General features: G+C 46.2%; 1 protein-coding gene across 6 annotated transcripts in view; it reads right to left on the bottom strand.

The window, feature by feature from the left end:
* REV3L (REV3 like, DNA directed polymerase zeta catalytic subunit) overlaps positions 1 to 14,417 on the bottom strand; it is a 164,873-nt gene that overhangs the window by 17,724 nt on the left and 132,732 nt on the right. For 5 of the 6 annotated variants that reach the window (XM_061556672.1, XM_061556673.1, XM_061556676.1 and 2 more), the window contains 2 exons: positions 8,285 to 8,491; positions 7,736 to 7,845 (listed from right to left, as the gene is read on the bottom strand). The exons of the other annotated variant lie outside the window; for it this stretch is intronic. In XM_061556672.1, the coding sequence (XP_061412656.1) occupies positions 7,736 to 7,845; positions 8,285 to 8,491 (317 nt within the window). The remainder of the gene's footprint in view (positions 1 to 7,735; positions 7,846 to 8,284; positions 8,492 to 14,417) is intronic. 6 annotated transcript variants of the gene reach the window in all.

The following is a 14,417-nucleotide window of genomic DNA, read 5'->3' on the forward strand; positions in this document are numbered from 1 at the left end:
TTCCAGATCTGAGTGAGATTCTAGGTTGACAGCAGCGCGATCCCAGAATGAGGATTAGGACTTGAGTTGGCGGCAAGGTACATTGTTGAGGTCTTGGTTGCTGGGGAGGTGGTTGTCGTTAGCAAGAAAATGTGGAAACTCCCTTGTAGTTTGCATGTATATGCGGACATTTGGTAGCAGAATCTTTGCTAAAACAGGGACCAGGGATTTGTATTGGTTTCAGTGTCCCGATTATGAAATGCAATGCGTTAATTGTGTACGTGACAGTTTTGTGCATTTCACAGTTTTGTGTATGCGCTCCTGGTCCACACTGAAGTGCAGTGACTGCCATCAAGTAGATCATCAGTGAGAAGGTGGCAGGTCGTAGCGCATCAGCTAAGGTGCTCCAAGTTATTCCTATACGTTTTTGTAGGAGGCCAATTCTTCATTTGATCTTTTCATGTGGGGCTTGAAAATTTGCTTTCTATCCATGATAACCCCTATACATCTTGCAAGTGTGTTCATATTATGCTGAGCTACCACAAGACACATCAAGGTTGGCATCTGCTACATGATTGTTCAGGTGGAAAGTGCTTGTAGTGGTTTTGGAGAGATTTGGTCAGTCTCTAGTGACAGAAATATCTCTCCAACCATTAGATCAGCTGTTAGAGTATTGTCAATGTTCTCAAAGTGTGTGCCCTGTGCAGCGAGGGCTATGTTATCTGCATAGAGTAGACTCTCGAAAATTATCCGCGTGCGGTTTATCCGATTTGCGGAATAACCGCACACTTGAGAATTTGACGTAAATGAATAACTCATGCATTTTCCCTTAAGTCCAATTTAATAATCTAAACAGTTCTACATTGTTATTCTTGGAAATGTTCATGACAAGTCACGTGCTTAAACTGACCAAATATGTGCTTCGGTTAATCCGAAATACACTTGATCGCCACTACAGTACAGTAGTTGCATATCTTCACATCAGTGGGCAGAGTTTTATTGATATTGATTGGCGTGGCTCTATCATCCACTTAGTGGCTAAAGGCTTCTTTGTGGGAGCTCATAAAAAGCTGTCGCTAGTGTGGACCAATCGGTTTCAAAGACAATGCATATACTAGCAGAGCATGTTTTTGTTTGCATGATCATAACAAGTACGTGTGGTTAATGCAGACAGGATTCCTTGAAACAAAGGATTATGTTTGGTGTGTTAACATCTTAACACCTCTTTTAGTGCCAGAAAGGGTAAAACCTATTGTTATACAGTATTTTGATACGGGCAAGAAAGGTCCCATATTGTACCTGCTCACCCTGAGCAATAAATGCCCTGATAGTGCATTGTCTATGTGCTGTTCGCCTTTTGGCATTCTCTGGTCTAACACTTTGAGACTAGGCTCAAAAGAAAGCTGTCTCTGGTCTGGACCAATCAGTTTCAAAGACAATGCATGTATTATCAGAGCATGTTTTTTGTTTGCATGTTCACCACAGGGACATGTGGTTAAGGCAGACAGGATTCCTTGAAAAAAAAAGGATTCTTTTTGGTGTTTTAACATCTTAACACCTTGACTTAAAGCTTTCGTGACTGCAGGAATGCATATTCTTTGGGTCTTTCGGTAAAGTCACATAGATATGTTCAAAGAAAATAACAAAAAACTATGACGTTTTGATCGCAACACAAGCGGTCGTCATCAAGCAAAGGAGTTAGCCTCTGAAGGCTAAATTTTTATAAAGGTTTGGGGATGGGCATGGCCTAAGTGTATCAGCTGCAACCAGGGTCATGGGCAGTGCACCACTGCCAATGCAGCAACAATGACAATGCCACACTACTGCCAATGCAGCAGCTATGTTAATGTGAGCAGCAACAATGACAATGCAGCACTACTGCCAATGCAGCAACTATGTTAATGTGAGAGATTAGCATGTAAATGTAAGATCGCAGAGCTTCCGCCACGTCGGCGCGCGAGGTGGCTGTATTAGTGTGAGAATTTTTTTTACCTGTTAATGTAAAATCAGAGAGCCGAAAATTTCAACTAACATCAGAAGGTAGGATGGAAACATCACAGTCAGTTATGACTTAAACTGGTTAATAACATCCTTCCAATGATTGCTCAGTTTGTACCCATCTTCTTGGTTGAAATTGTGTCTGTCTATAAATATTGATGGCTTCATGAACGAATCTTTGTTGATAGCCAGTAGGCTTGCAAAGTAACAAAATTTAGGACCTACTTAATGATGGTAGCTATACCAAAATTAAAAGAGATCCCACCAACCGCCTCATTACAAAAACCAACAACATCATCACTGATTCGACATCTTTAATCGAACCAACCAAACGGTTTTCCTTAAAACCCTCCGCTGCTAGGCCACCCAAATTGTATGGCTTACCAAACATCCATAAAGAAGGTACACCCCTTCATCCTATTGTCTCCACCATTAACTCACCGACCTACAAATTGGCCCGATTTATGTTTGAGATCTTACAATCGTTCACTGGTAAGACCACCACAGCTGTACTAAACTCAGCTCACTTGGTATCGTTAATTAAGGACATCTCACTATCTCCAGGTGATTTGCTCGTTAGTTTAGATGTAGTTTCTTTGTTGACCAAAGTTCCTGTACCTGACACCATTGCAATCATTGAAGATTTGGTTAAACAAGGACTGAATGCTGATGTACCGGCCGTTGTGAGACACTGCCACACCAACACTTACTTCACCTGGAATGGAACATTCTACAAACAAGTTGAATGTACCCCAATGGGTTCTCCCTTATCTCCAGTTGTAGCCAATGTTTTCATAGAAAATTTTGAGACAGATTCCATCCAGGCATCCACTCTACAAACGTCTTTGTGGAAGAGGTACGTAGATGACACATTCGTCATCTGGCCACAGGGCCTACCAGCTCTGAACCAATTCCTCAACCACATCAATTCCATACACCCAAATTCAACCATGGAGGTGGAAAAGGATGGCAAGTTACCATTCTTGCATGTTTTAATCGAAAAAGAGACCAGATGGCTCAATGGGACACTGTCTACAGGAAAGTCACCCATACGGATGCCCACCTAAAACCTGACTCCCACCACCATCCCAGAAGAATTCCCTCATCCAAACTCTACACCATAGAGCTCGTTGTATTTCCGACCATCACCACCTAGCCAGTGAACTGGAACACGTACACCAAGCCCTCAAGATGAATGGATATTCAAACTACACAATCCGTAAAGTTATCACCCCAACGGTTAGGAAATAACCATCCGAGGACCCAATCAAAAACCATCACCTTGCCATACATAGCAGGAGTCACAAAAAATATTTCCAAAATCATGAGCAAACACAAGATCCAGGTTCGATTTAACACAGCACGTAAAATTCGTGTTCTGATTACATCTGTGAAGGATGTGATCCCTGACATGCAATACCCCGGCGTCTACAAACTAAGCTGTGTCTGCGGCAGTAGTTACATTGGGGAAACTAAGTGACATGTCTTGGACCATGTTCGTGAACATAAGGCAGATCTGCAAAAAGGGAGGACCAATACCTCGGCCGTGACTGATCATTGCTTGAATGCGGTGGGATCACACGAAATTGATTTATCCAAGACGAAGGTACTTTGCAAACCCACTGGCTATCAACAAAGATTCGTTCATGAAGCCCATGACCCTGGTTCCTGCTGATACACTTGGGCAACGCCCACCCCCAAACCTTTATAAACAATTTGTCTTCAGAGGCTAACTCCTTTGCCTGATGACGACCGCATGTGTTGCGATCTGAAACGTCGTAGTTTTTTGTTATTTTCTTTGAACTTATCTACGTGACTTTACTGAAAGACCCAAATAATATCTTAACACCTGTTTTATTGCAAAAAAGGGGCAAAACCTATTTTTATAATGGTATCATGGTTTCACATTGGACTTAAACAATAAACAATTTTTAGTTCATCAGGTAAGGCCCACGGAGTCATATAAGCCCTTTTTTCAAAAGCAACATGGCCACAAATGATCGCTCAACAAAGTGGCTAATCATGTGGAAATTTCTAGCAGCCAAATACTCTAATTTCATGTTTTTAAATGTGGAGGGAAAAATCCACGTGACCCCGAGGAGAATATGCAAACTCCAAATATACATAGGTCAGGGTCAGGATCGAATCCACAACCTCCTGTATACCAGGCAAGGCAGTTAACATCTCGCTACTGTGGTGCCCAGAGATCGCCAGTTTGATCCGCTGGCACGACAGTAGAGGCAACCGGGCAAGTTTCTCAAATCCCACTGCCTCTGCCCAGGCAGAAATAAATATGGCTGCACCACAATCAGTTGATCGGCACGTCATGTGCAGTGGGGTAAAATGTGGATACTCCCATCTCTTCCAAGATGTCTAACTATCATAAAAGAGTAGGCCGAGTACACTTTTCCAGCAGTGGCATGAGAATGTAATTCAATGACCTTTGCCACCACTGGTCTCTACGATGGCTCTGAAAATCAAGGCTGTATGGAGTCTTCAAAGAAGGCTGAGAACCTATTATTCATTTTATTATTAATTGGAACAAGACTACTACTGGGATTTGTACATGGGCAGGGGTTTTGTGTCCTGGGCTGCTGTCCAGTCAATGGACACTACCGAGATGTGGAATATTATGTACAACTTCAGAGGACAGTGCAAAAGTGACGAGGCAATTGTCTACTACACACATATACGGAGAGACCACAATGAAGGCCACTGTGTTTTAACATTCATATGTTCATGTATGTTGCACTTCTTTCACATGTTGTATCTATGCCCCTTTTCTCAAAAATTTATATTAAGAATATTTAGGGCAAATTTTTTTTTTTTTATATCTATATATATTTTTTTAAATTAAATAATGAAAACAGCCCCTACTCCTCACAAGCACACCAGGAATCTGTGAAACGGAGAGGGCTATTAAACGGCAAGACTTCGGAGCACAGAGAGGTCAGAGATACCCAGATGGACAAAAGGTCGATGGCCTAACCTTCCCAAGACGTCTGGAGATTCACGGATAACGTGCAGAGCAGAGAAAAACAACTGTTGCAACTCGCGTTTTCTTTAACGTTTTCCTTCACGAAAAGTAGAAACTTAACAAAAAGAATCAACCAACAGTATAAGACTGCAGCCTACAATAGGGGCTTTTTATTAGTAATTCCCTTATTTTACTCGTATTCACCGCATATATATTATTTTGTATTGTATGTTTCTATCTACATGACCTTACTAAAAACTAAAGAATACGAATTCCAGCAGTCAAGAAAGCTTAAGTGGAAACTTAGTTACACTTAACCTCAGGACATTAAAATATAACTCGAGTAAAACAGTGCAATCCCTGAATACAGATAGACAACAAACGTCAAAATCTCCTCAGCCACCTTTGTCTCCAACGGTCCGGTACAAACAGATGGCACCATAAATACTTAGGGGGTTAGAAAGGGTTGCGAGGAGGGGTCGGGAGGATGTCTGTTTTTTTTCGGTTTGTTGTTTCTCTCGCAAGAGATGCGCAGAGGGGAGTCACGTTTTTGAGTTTAAGCACAAACGCGCAGAAGTCTGTGAGCAGTCTGGTTCGAGTCGTGCTCAGTCTTGCAACTCGGCTTGCGATGCGGCGTTGCGACGGGGCTCGCAAGGGGAGCTGGGGCGCATCGTGCCTCGAGGAGAGATGGAACGAGGAGGGGTCGTTGGAGTCGCAGAAGTCTGATACCGATGGCCAGTGTCGCTTCTCGCAGAACGAAGTGGCGAGGTGTGGTTAAGTGCGAGTGAAGCTTGCGAAATTACAGCTATCATTGTCGTGAGAGAACCTGAACCAACGAAAACCTGAAGGAAGGGCGGGAGAGGCATCAGCGAGTGCCCGTATGAAGCTGTCAGCTGCACGCCAAATTTGAAAGCAAGGAGAGAGAACGGAGCAGTGGAAAGAGTCTGGCAGACCGCCCGTGAGGAAGAGGAGAGCGCCATCGAATGTGCCGTGTGTTTAATACACACACATATCGACCAACACCCGCTGAGAACAGAGAAGACGTCCAGCGGTGGCGGAGCTGTGCGCTATCCGACAACGGAATCATCGCGCACCACGACGCCACTCATCTAGCAGTAGAAAGAGAGAGCGCACGAGCAGCACGACCCAGGCGTCACCGAGCGTCGTGCCGACTCGTCATCCAGCGGTGGAGGAGTTGTGCGCTATCCGACGACGGAATCATCGCGCACCACGACGACGAACATCGTGCCAACGCCGCTCAATCTAGCAGTGGAGAGAGAGTGCACGAGCAGCACACCCAGAAGACGAGCATCGTGCCGACTCAACAATCATCCAGCAGTGGAGAAGACTTGAGCTGCCACCAAGAGAGAGAGAGAGCGCCATCGAACGCGCCGTGTGTTTGATGCACACACACCGACCAATACCCAGTGAGAACAGACAAGACGTCCAGCAGCGACGACGGAATCATCGCGCACCACGACGGTGAGCGTCGTGCCGACGCCACTCATCAAGTGGTGGAGAGAGAGAGTGCACGAGCAGCACCAAGCCCCCGGAACCATCAAACGCCAAACAACCAAGTTCTTCAAGGAACATCGTGCTAACGCCGCTCAATCTAGCAGTGGAGAGAGAAAGCAGGACGGGCTCGCTGCGGCCACGCCCAAGCGAGAGGGAAGCTGCTGCGGGTGGTATAACCCCTCCCCCACCCCCCGCAAGCTAACGACACAACTCTCGGCTCAAAAAAAAAATTAATTCATTAATAATGCAAGGAGACAACGCACACACAACACGCACACGAACAAGACTTTCTAAAAGTTATCTTTGTGTTTCGAAAAGGGTTGCAATTTCAAGTTTGTACGTTCAATAGCAACTGATCGTGCAAAGCAGTTGCTGCCGTCGAGTTACATGAATAAGAAATGTTTTAGTCATTTATTTTCGTTAATTGCATAATCTTGCCGATGAATCTAATGACGTATACTTTTGCCTTTGCATATTAGAGTGTCATATGTTGTTTAAAATTAAAATTGCTTAACACCAAGTGTTCGAGTGCTTCTTTCCCAGTCCATGCAAAACTGTCTTATTCATAAGAACTGTAACCTGCGATGAGATATGAATTTGGAGACCTAACATAACATAAACACACTAAGATAATCAATAAATGTTTAATCAAAGATAATCGTTAGTCTGATTGATACAACTCTGGATAAACGAAACTAAGCCTAATTATCATAACTGCAAACATTAACATAATCGCAACCATTTGCACAAATTACTACGATTATCTCCGTGATTATCAAAATTTATGCATATAATTACATACATTAACATAATTTATGCGATTTGCGCATTTTTTATATTTAGATATATTTATTATTATTTTTTATCAAAATGTCATAATCCGGCATATACAACACACACCGTACATAGCGAACCATGCTAATCGAAGGTGTGTGTGTTGCACATGTATTTTGCAAGGGATGACCCAGGGAGGGCACATCTGGGTGTGGCTCCAAGGCAGGTAGATGCAATAGGTTGATACATTTAAATTCAAGTCAGTCAAGTAGGGGATCGAAAGTTTAGGCCAGGAATTTTTGCTCTGTTTGTTTACCAACCAATGCAGCTTCGCGGTTGAATGAGACAAATTACATTGCAGTTGTGGGTGTAGCTCTCACAAACGCTGTTCAATATAACAATGCTCAAAGTAGCCGGTCAGTGTGGTGCTTTGTTTCCAAACGTCACAGGTGATGTCACATTACCAAGTGGACATGCACGTGACTGCCTTACCTGTCTGTGTCACCGTACACAACCCGTGCTCCCCATTCCTTTGTCTCGTTCACTTGCTTGATTGCTCGTTCCAGTGTCTCCCTGGCTTTGTGTACAATACTATCGCCCACCTGCTCCCAGAGAACAAATAACTCGATAAAAAACTTCAATTAAACTGGAATAAAACTCAATTCTGAAAGGTTATACATCAGTGTATATTATTCCCGTGCTTGTTTGCTCAGAAATGCCTCACTTTATCTGAAGACCTTTTTCAGCAGTGCTACCAAGTTTTTGCAGGAGGGGAGATGTTTTGTCGTGTAATCCCAAACTATTAATCTGCGAGCAATTTTTCAGCATTGGGATGTTTGGCCAATGCTAGTTACATTGCATCTGTTTTTTTACTATTGGAGAGAAAATGGAGAATCCAGAGGAAAGCCATGCAGAACAGCAGAACACACCTTCTCCACACAAAAAGGCACTCGAGTCAGGAATTGAACCCAGGCCCCTGTTGCTGCGAGGCACCCAATGGCCCTACGTGATGTGTAATTTCTCCAGCACGCCGAACTGCACCTCAACGCAGGGCATTCTCCCGGAGAAGTGGGCGGCGGTGTAGCCAAACGTGACATTAGCGATTAGCTTGAGCCCCAGCTGCCGCGCGTGCAACAGCCGCGTGAGCGCCCCGTCTCCATAGTAGTCCTTCATGCAGTGCTTGACCATGATGCGCGTCTGCAGGATCTCCTCCAGCATGCGGGGCAGCACGCCCTTCCTCACGGACGCCTGCACCGCAGCCCCACAGGTCACATTACCAGCATCCGCCTTTCTCATGCGCTTGTACCATAGAGCCCGAATATCATGAAACGTGCAAACTACAGGATCCTGATTCATCACTGATGTTTGGGTTAGGCCACATAATTATTTGACCAAACCTGTGTCATTATGAATCCCATTATTATTCCACCATCGGAAACAGTCATATAATAATAATTGATCATTCTAATAACTACAGGGTGCTTAAAAAAAACAGGGAATTTTTGTTTCTTTCCCTTGCAGTTTACTGAAATGGCAACGAGATTGACTTTGGAGCAAAGAAGAAAGGTTGCTGCATGGATGGACGTCTTTCAGTCACCCACGGTGGTTGGCAACAAATACAGAGAGCATTTAATCTGCGATCCACCTTCAAGATTGACCATTTACAGTGTTTACAACAAGTTCGTCAAAACCGGCGCAGTCGCTGATAATTACAAAGGGAATGGCAGTCGACCACGGACAGGCCGATCCCCTGCAAACATAGCTGTTACACAAGAAGCTTTATCACGTCGCCCAGGGAAATCAAATAGACAATGCAGCATAGAATGTGGTCTTCCCTGGGCAACGATGTAGAGAATCTTGAACAAGGACCTGGGAATGTAGACATATCTTTTGCAGACTGTGCAAACCTTATGTCCTGCAGATAAAGCCGTTCGTGTTGAGGCTTGCAAAATATTCTTAAGAGATGAAGAATTTGGAATCTGACACATGGGGTAATGACAAGGGTGGACATTAATAGAAGGCGAGTTGTGAGAAAGGGTGCGTGGCCGGGGGCGGAGTGAGGGGCACCCTGGGAAAAAAGGAGGCGAGAGGCAAAGTCCGAGGCTGCCGTGGGATCAGGGTCGACTGTCTTCACGCCGTCGCTATCTTCGCATCGCCATTTTCCAAGTGGTGGAGCCTGTGCGATTGCCGGCCACCACTTTCCACGCAGCAGAGCCCACTCCGTAACCAACGTCGCACGGGGGAGCAGCAGACCGGCCAAGGCGGTTGCCTCCCATCAGGGGGTCTATGGCAGTGGGAGACGATTGGGACTCCTTCATCAGCTGATTCGAGGCAGTATACTTGTCCGTCGCATGGACGGAAGACGAAGCTCTGCGGGGTTTGCCGATGACTCTCAATGACGACGCTCTCGCAGCGTTCTGAGCCATCCCAGCGGAAAAGCAGGCCACTCTTCGACAGGCGTACAGAGAAATGGCGGCCATCTTTGGTCCTCCATTCAACACGCCGAGGAAGTTCCTGCAGTGGAGGCGAGGGAAGGCCGAGATGCCCCTCGCTTACCGCAGCACACTGATGTCGCTTGGGCAGGCGGCTTACCTGCGAATGGATCAAGTGGCAATAGACTCCCTGACGATGGAAAAGGTGTTGGTGTTAGCACAGGAGATGGGGATCGTGCTGCCCGTCATCGAGGAGGTGGGTGGCCAGATGCCTGCAAGCCCACGAGAACATGAACAGGTGGACCCAGGTGGTGGTGTGGTCATGTGAGCCCGTGTCGGACGACCGCCCGATCAACAAGGAGCGCCGAAGGAGGATCCAGAGCTGGGGAAGGAGATGGCGGCGGCGCAAGGGTGGCCTTAACGGCGAGGGGACACCTCGCGACGACCTCGAGGTTGGGGTCCGAGGGAAGAGGCGACCCCTCCGCCGCACGGACCCTCCCTCTCCTGCTTTCGGTGCGGACAGCCGGGACACATGGTGCGGGGATGCCAGGATGACGCCCGGCCATCGACGACTTCACTGACATCCCCCGTCTCGCCGACGACCACTTCCCAGCCCCAACAGGCAAGTCACAACACACCGACACTCGGGCCCAAACCACCACCTCACGCATCTAGGCCTTCACGCATTCCTTCCGTCATTTTCAGATAGAGGCATGCGTAAGAGTGGGTAAATTGAGATGTCGGGGCCCATATTAACTTTAAAGACGCTGGTAGTGCCTTAGCTCTTGGGGACTGATTTTTTAGCAGGATGCCTCTAAAAAGTTTGACGGATCAAGGATGTGTCGAGATTCCGTCGGGACATCGGTTGTTCTTTTTGGATTCCCCATATATAAACACTGTGGCGAATGGTACAGTTCAGTCCTTGGCAAGGAAATCTAAAGAGATTCCGCCAGGCGTGCAAATGTTAGTCCTCTTCTGCTACCGCAAACGCCTTTAAAGGCGGGAGTGCTCCTTATACCATCTAACACATCGACCCGTGGGCGCAGACAATCCTTTGGGTGAATCAGGAACCATTTTTGCAGGTCTTGAATGTAGGTCTGGGCACAGCTGTGATATATTTAGTGAAGTTAAATTTGATATTCAGCGTACTTCCTTGTTGCAACACCACATCAAAACGGGCGACGCAGCTCCTATTCGGCAGAACTCATATCCTCATATCGGTTGAGTCCTGTCGAAAAGGAACATGGATAGCAGGTGGTGGAGGAAATGTTGGCGGAGGAATATAATTTCACCATCAACCAGTCCTTGGGGAGCCCCTGCGCTGTTGGTCAAAATACAGGATGGAAGCTTAAGGTTTTGCATCGACTTTCGTAAATAAAACAAAGTCTCAGTGGCAGATGCTTATCCGCTTCCACGGATGAACGATTCTCTGGACGAGTTAGCGCGCGCTCGGTTCTTCTCCACACTGGACCTATTGTTGGGGTTTTGGCAACTTCCCTTGGATGAGTCATCTAAACCGAAAACAGCATTCCGAACGCCTCAGGGACTGTTCCAATTTAATTGTCTTCTGATCGGATTGCATTCGGCACCTGCCATTTTCCAGTGACTTATGGAGTTGGTCCTGGCGGGACTCCTTCCTCATTTAATTAGATGACATCATCGTGTTTGCCGCACATTCGAGGAGCATTTGCAGAGGTTGCTGGCAGTGTTCTCCAGGGTACGGTCGGCTAATCTCAAAATGAAACCCGCTAAATGCCATTTGCTACAAACCTCAGTGTGATATTTGGGCCATATTCTTAGTGCAAAAGGAATAGCTACGGATCCCGACAAAATGGCATGCTTACGCGATTGGCCAACCCCCAAGTCGGTGGGTGAAGTGCGCAGTTTCGTCGGGTTTGCGTCATATTACCGAAGGTTCATTTCGCAGATCGCGACGGTTGCAAAACCTTTGCATGCCTTGACGGCTAAAAACCAAAAGTTAAAATGGGACAAAAGGAGGCCGCGTTCGTTGCACTGCAAGAACACCTTTCCAACGTGCCTCCTCTCGACTATCCGGAGTTTTCCCTGTCGTTCATACTAGACACTGATGCTAGGTGTTGTATGTGTTGGTTTTATGAAATTTTGATAAAAATAATAAAAATTAATAATTTTCAAAAAAATGCGCAAATCTCATTAATTATGTTAATGTCTGTATTAATATGCATAAATTATGATAATGCGTGTAATTATATGCATAAATTATGATAATCACGGAGATAATCGTAGTAATTTATGCGGATGCTTGCGATTATGTTAATGTGTGCAGTTGTGATAATTAAGCTTAGCTTCGTTTATCCAGTGTTATATCAATCAGGATAACACGATTATCATCGATTCATTTACCGATTATCCTAGTGTGTGTTATGATATTTTAGGTCTCCAGTTTCAGATCTCATCACAGGATACAGTTATCAAGAATAAGACAGTTTTGCATGGACTTGGAAGGAACACTCAATATGCTTCTGTGATAACAATGTTATTCTAACAAGCATGTGACATTCTATCATGCAGGTCAAACATGCGTCAATAAATTCATGAGCAAGATTATGCAATTAACGAAAATGGATGACAAAAACTTATGCATTTGCGAAATTATGCAATTACGAAAATGAATGACTAAAACATTTCTTATTCATGTAACTCGACGGCAGCAACTGCTTTGCACGATCAGTTGATATTGAACGCACCACCTCGAAATGGCAACCCTTTTTGAAACGCAAAGATAATTTTTTTTTTAAGTCTTATTCGTGTGCGTGCTGTGTGTGCGTTGTCCCCTCGTAATATTAATTGTGTCGTTAGCTTGTGTGGTGTAGGAGGATACAAACAGCGGCCAGAAGTTTTCTCTGGGTTGGGCGTGGCCGCCGCGAGCCTCTCTTGCGTGTCTCTGCTTGTGCGCTCTCTCTCTCTCCACTGCTGGATGACGAGTTGGCACGACGCTCGGTGACGCCCGGTGACGTCCGAGTCGTGCTGCTCTTGCGCTCTCTCTCTCTTTCCACTGCTGGATGACGAGTTGGCACGACGCTCGGTGACGCCCGGTGACGTCCGAGTCGTGCTGCTCTTGCGCTCTCTCTCTCTCTCTCCACTGCTGGATGACGAGTTGGCACGACGTTCGGTGACGCCCGGTGACGTCCGAGTCGTGCTGCTCTTGCGCTCTCTCTCTCTCCACTGCTGGATGACGAGTTGGCACGACGCTCGGTGACGCCCGGTGACGTCTTGTCTGTTCACACTGGTCGTTGGTCGGTGTGCCCTCAAACACACGGCGCATTCGATGGCGCTGTCCTCTTCCTCACAGCCGTTTGATTATGCTTTCTCCACTGCTTCGCGCTCTCTGCTTTGCACGCTTGGTCGACGCTTGGCGATCTCCGCCCTTTTACAGGTTGATTGCTTGTCGTCACTCGTCACTCTCTCTGCTCCGTGCTTCCCTTGTTCGTGCAGCTGCCAGCTTCACTCGCACTTAACTTCGTTCTGCGAGAAGCGACACCTGCTATCGGCATCGGTGTTTCGTTTCCTCACGACGTTCCGCCAGCCGGAGCACGGCTGAAACCCAGCCCCGACCCAGGTTGAACTCAGACTTCTGCGACTCGAACGACTCCTCCTCGTTCCATCACTTCTCGAGGCACAACCGCCCCAGCTCTCTCGCGAGCCCCCGTCGCAACGCTGCGTCACAAGCCGAGTTGCGAGACTGAGCGCGACTCGGACAGACTGCTCTCAGACTGTCACTTTAACGATGTCTCGTCGTCCCATCTCTCCTCGAGGCACGACTGCCACACCTCTCTTGCGAGCCCCATCGCAACACCGCGTTGCACGCCGAGTTGCGAGACTGAGCACGACTCAACCCAGACTGCCTGTTCGCTGTGTGCGCCCGTGCCTAACTCAAAACGTGACTTCCCTCTCTCTGCGCATTCCTTGCGAGCGGGCAACAAAACACAAACAGAGCGAGAAAAAGCAGACACCCCCGCGACCCCTCCTCGCGACCTTTCCTAACCCTCCAAGCATTCATGGGCCATCTGTTTGTGCTGCGGGGAGACAAAGACGGCCGTGTGTAACTCAAAACGTGAGCACCCTCTCCTCTCTCCGCGTCTCTTGCGAGAGAAAACAAACAGAATAAAAAAACAAATATCTTTGGAATGTCAGGCACCGATTCCCCCCTGTGACCTTTTTGCTCCCTCTTTGCTTGCCAGACCCCGCTGGAAGACAAAGGTGGCTGAGGAGATGTTTGCAATACATTTATGTGGTCATGTGTGTTACATTTATTCTTGAATTATATTTTATGAGTTCCTTCGGTCTTAGTATCGGGGTTATCATTCGTCTATGTTTAATGAATATTCGTAATGATCCTCGTCACATTATTATTTTGTGGCTTCGCCAAGTTTAGTTCTCCAGAGATTGGTGTTTTATTCTGAGTTATATTTTAATGTCCTGAGGTTAAGCGTAACTATGTTTCCACTTAAGCTTTCTGGAATTCGTACTCTTTAGTTTTTAGGAAGGTCGTGTAGGTAGGAAACATATACTAATAGTAAAAAAATTATTGTTTGTTGGTTAATTATCTTTGTTAAGTTTCTACTTTTCGGTAAGGAAAACGTTAAGAAAACGCGAGTTGCAACCGTTATTTACTCTGCACCTTATCTGTACATCTCCAGATGTCTTGGGAGGCTAGTCCATACATCTTTTGTCCATCTGGATGTCTATGACCTCTCTGTGAC

Source organism: Lethenteron reissneri, chromosome 22 (assembly GCF_015708825.2).
Source record: "Lethenteron reissneri isolate LAM-NWPU_2019-01 chromosome 22, ASM1570882v1, whole genome shotgun sequence".
NCBI lineage: Eukaryota > Metazoa > Chordata > Hyperoartia > Petromyzontiformes > Petromyzontidae > Lethenteron > Lethenteron reissneri.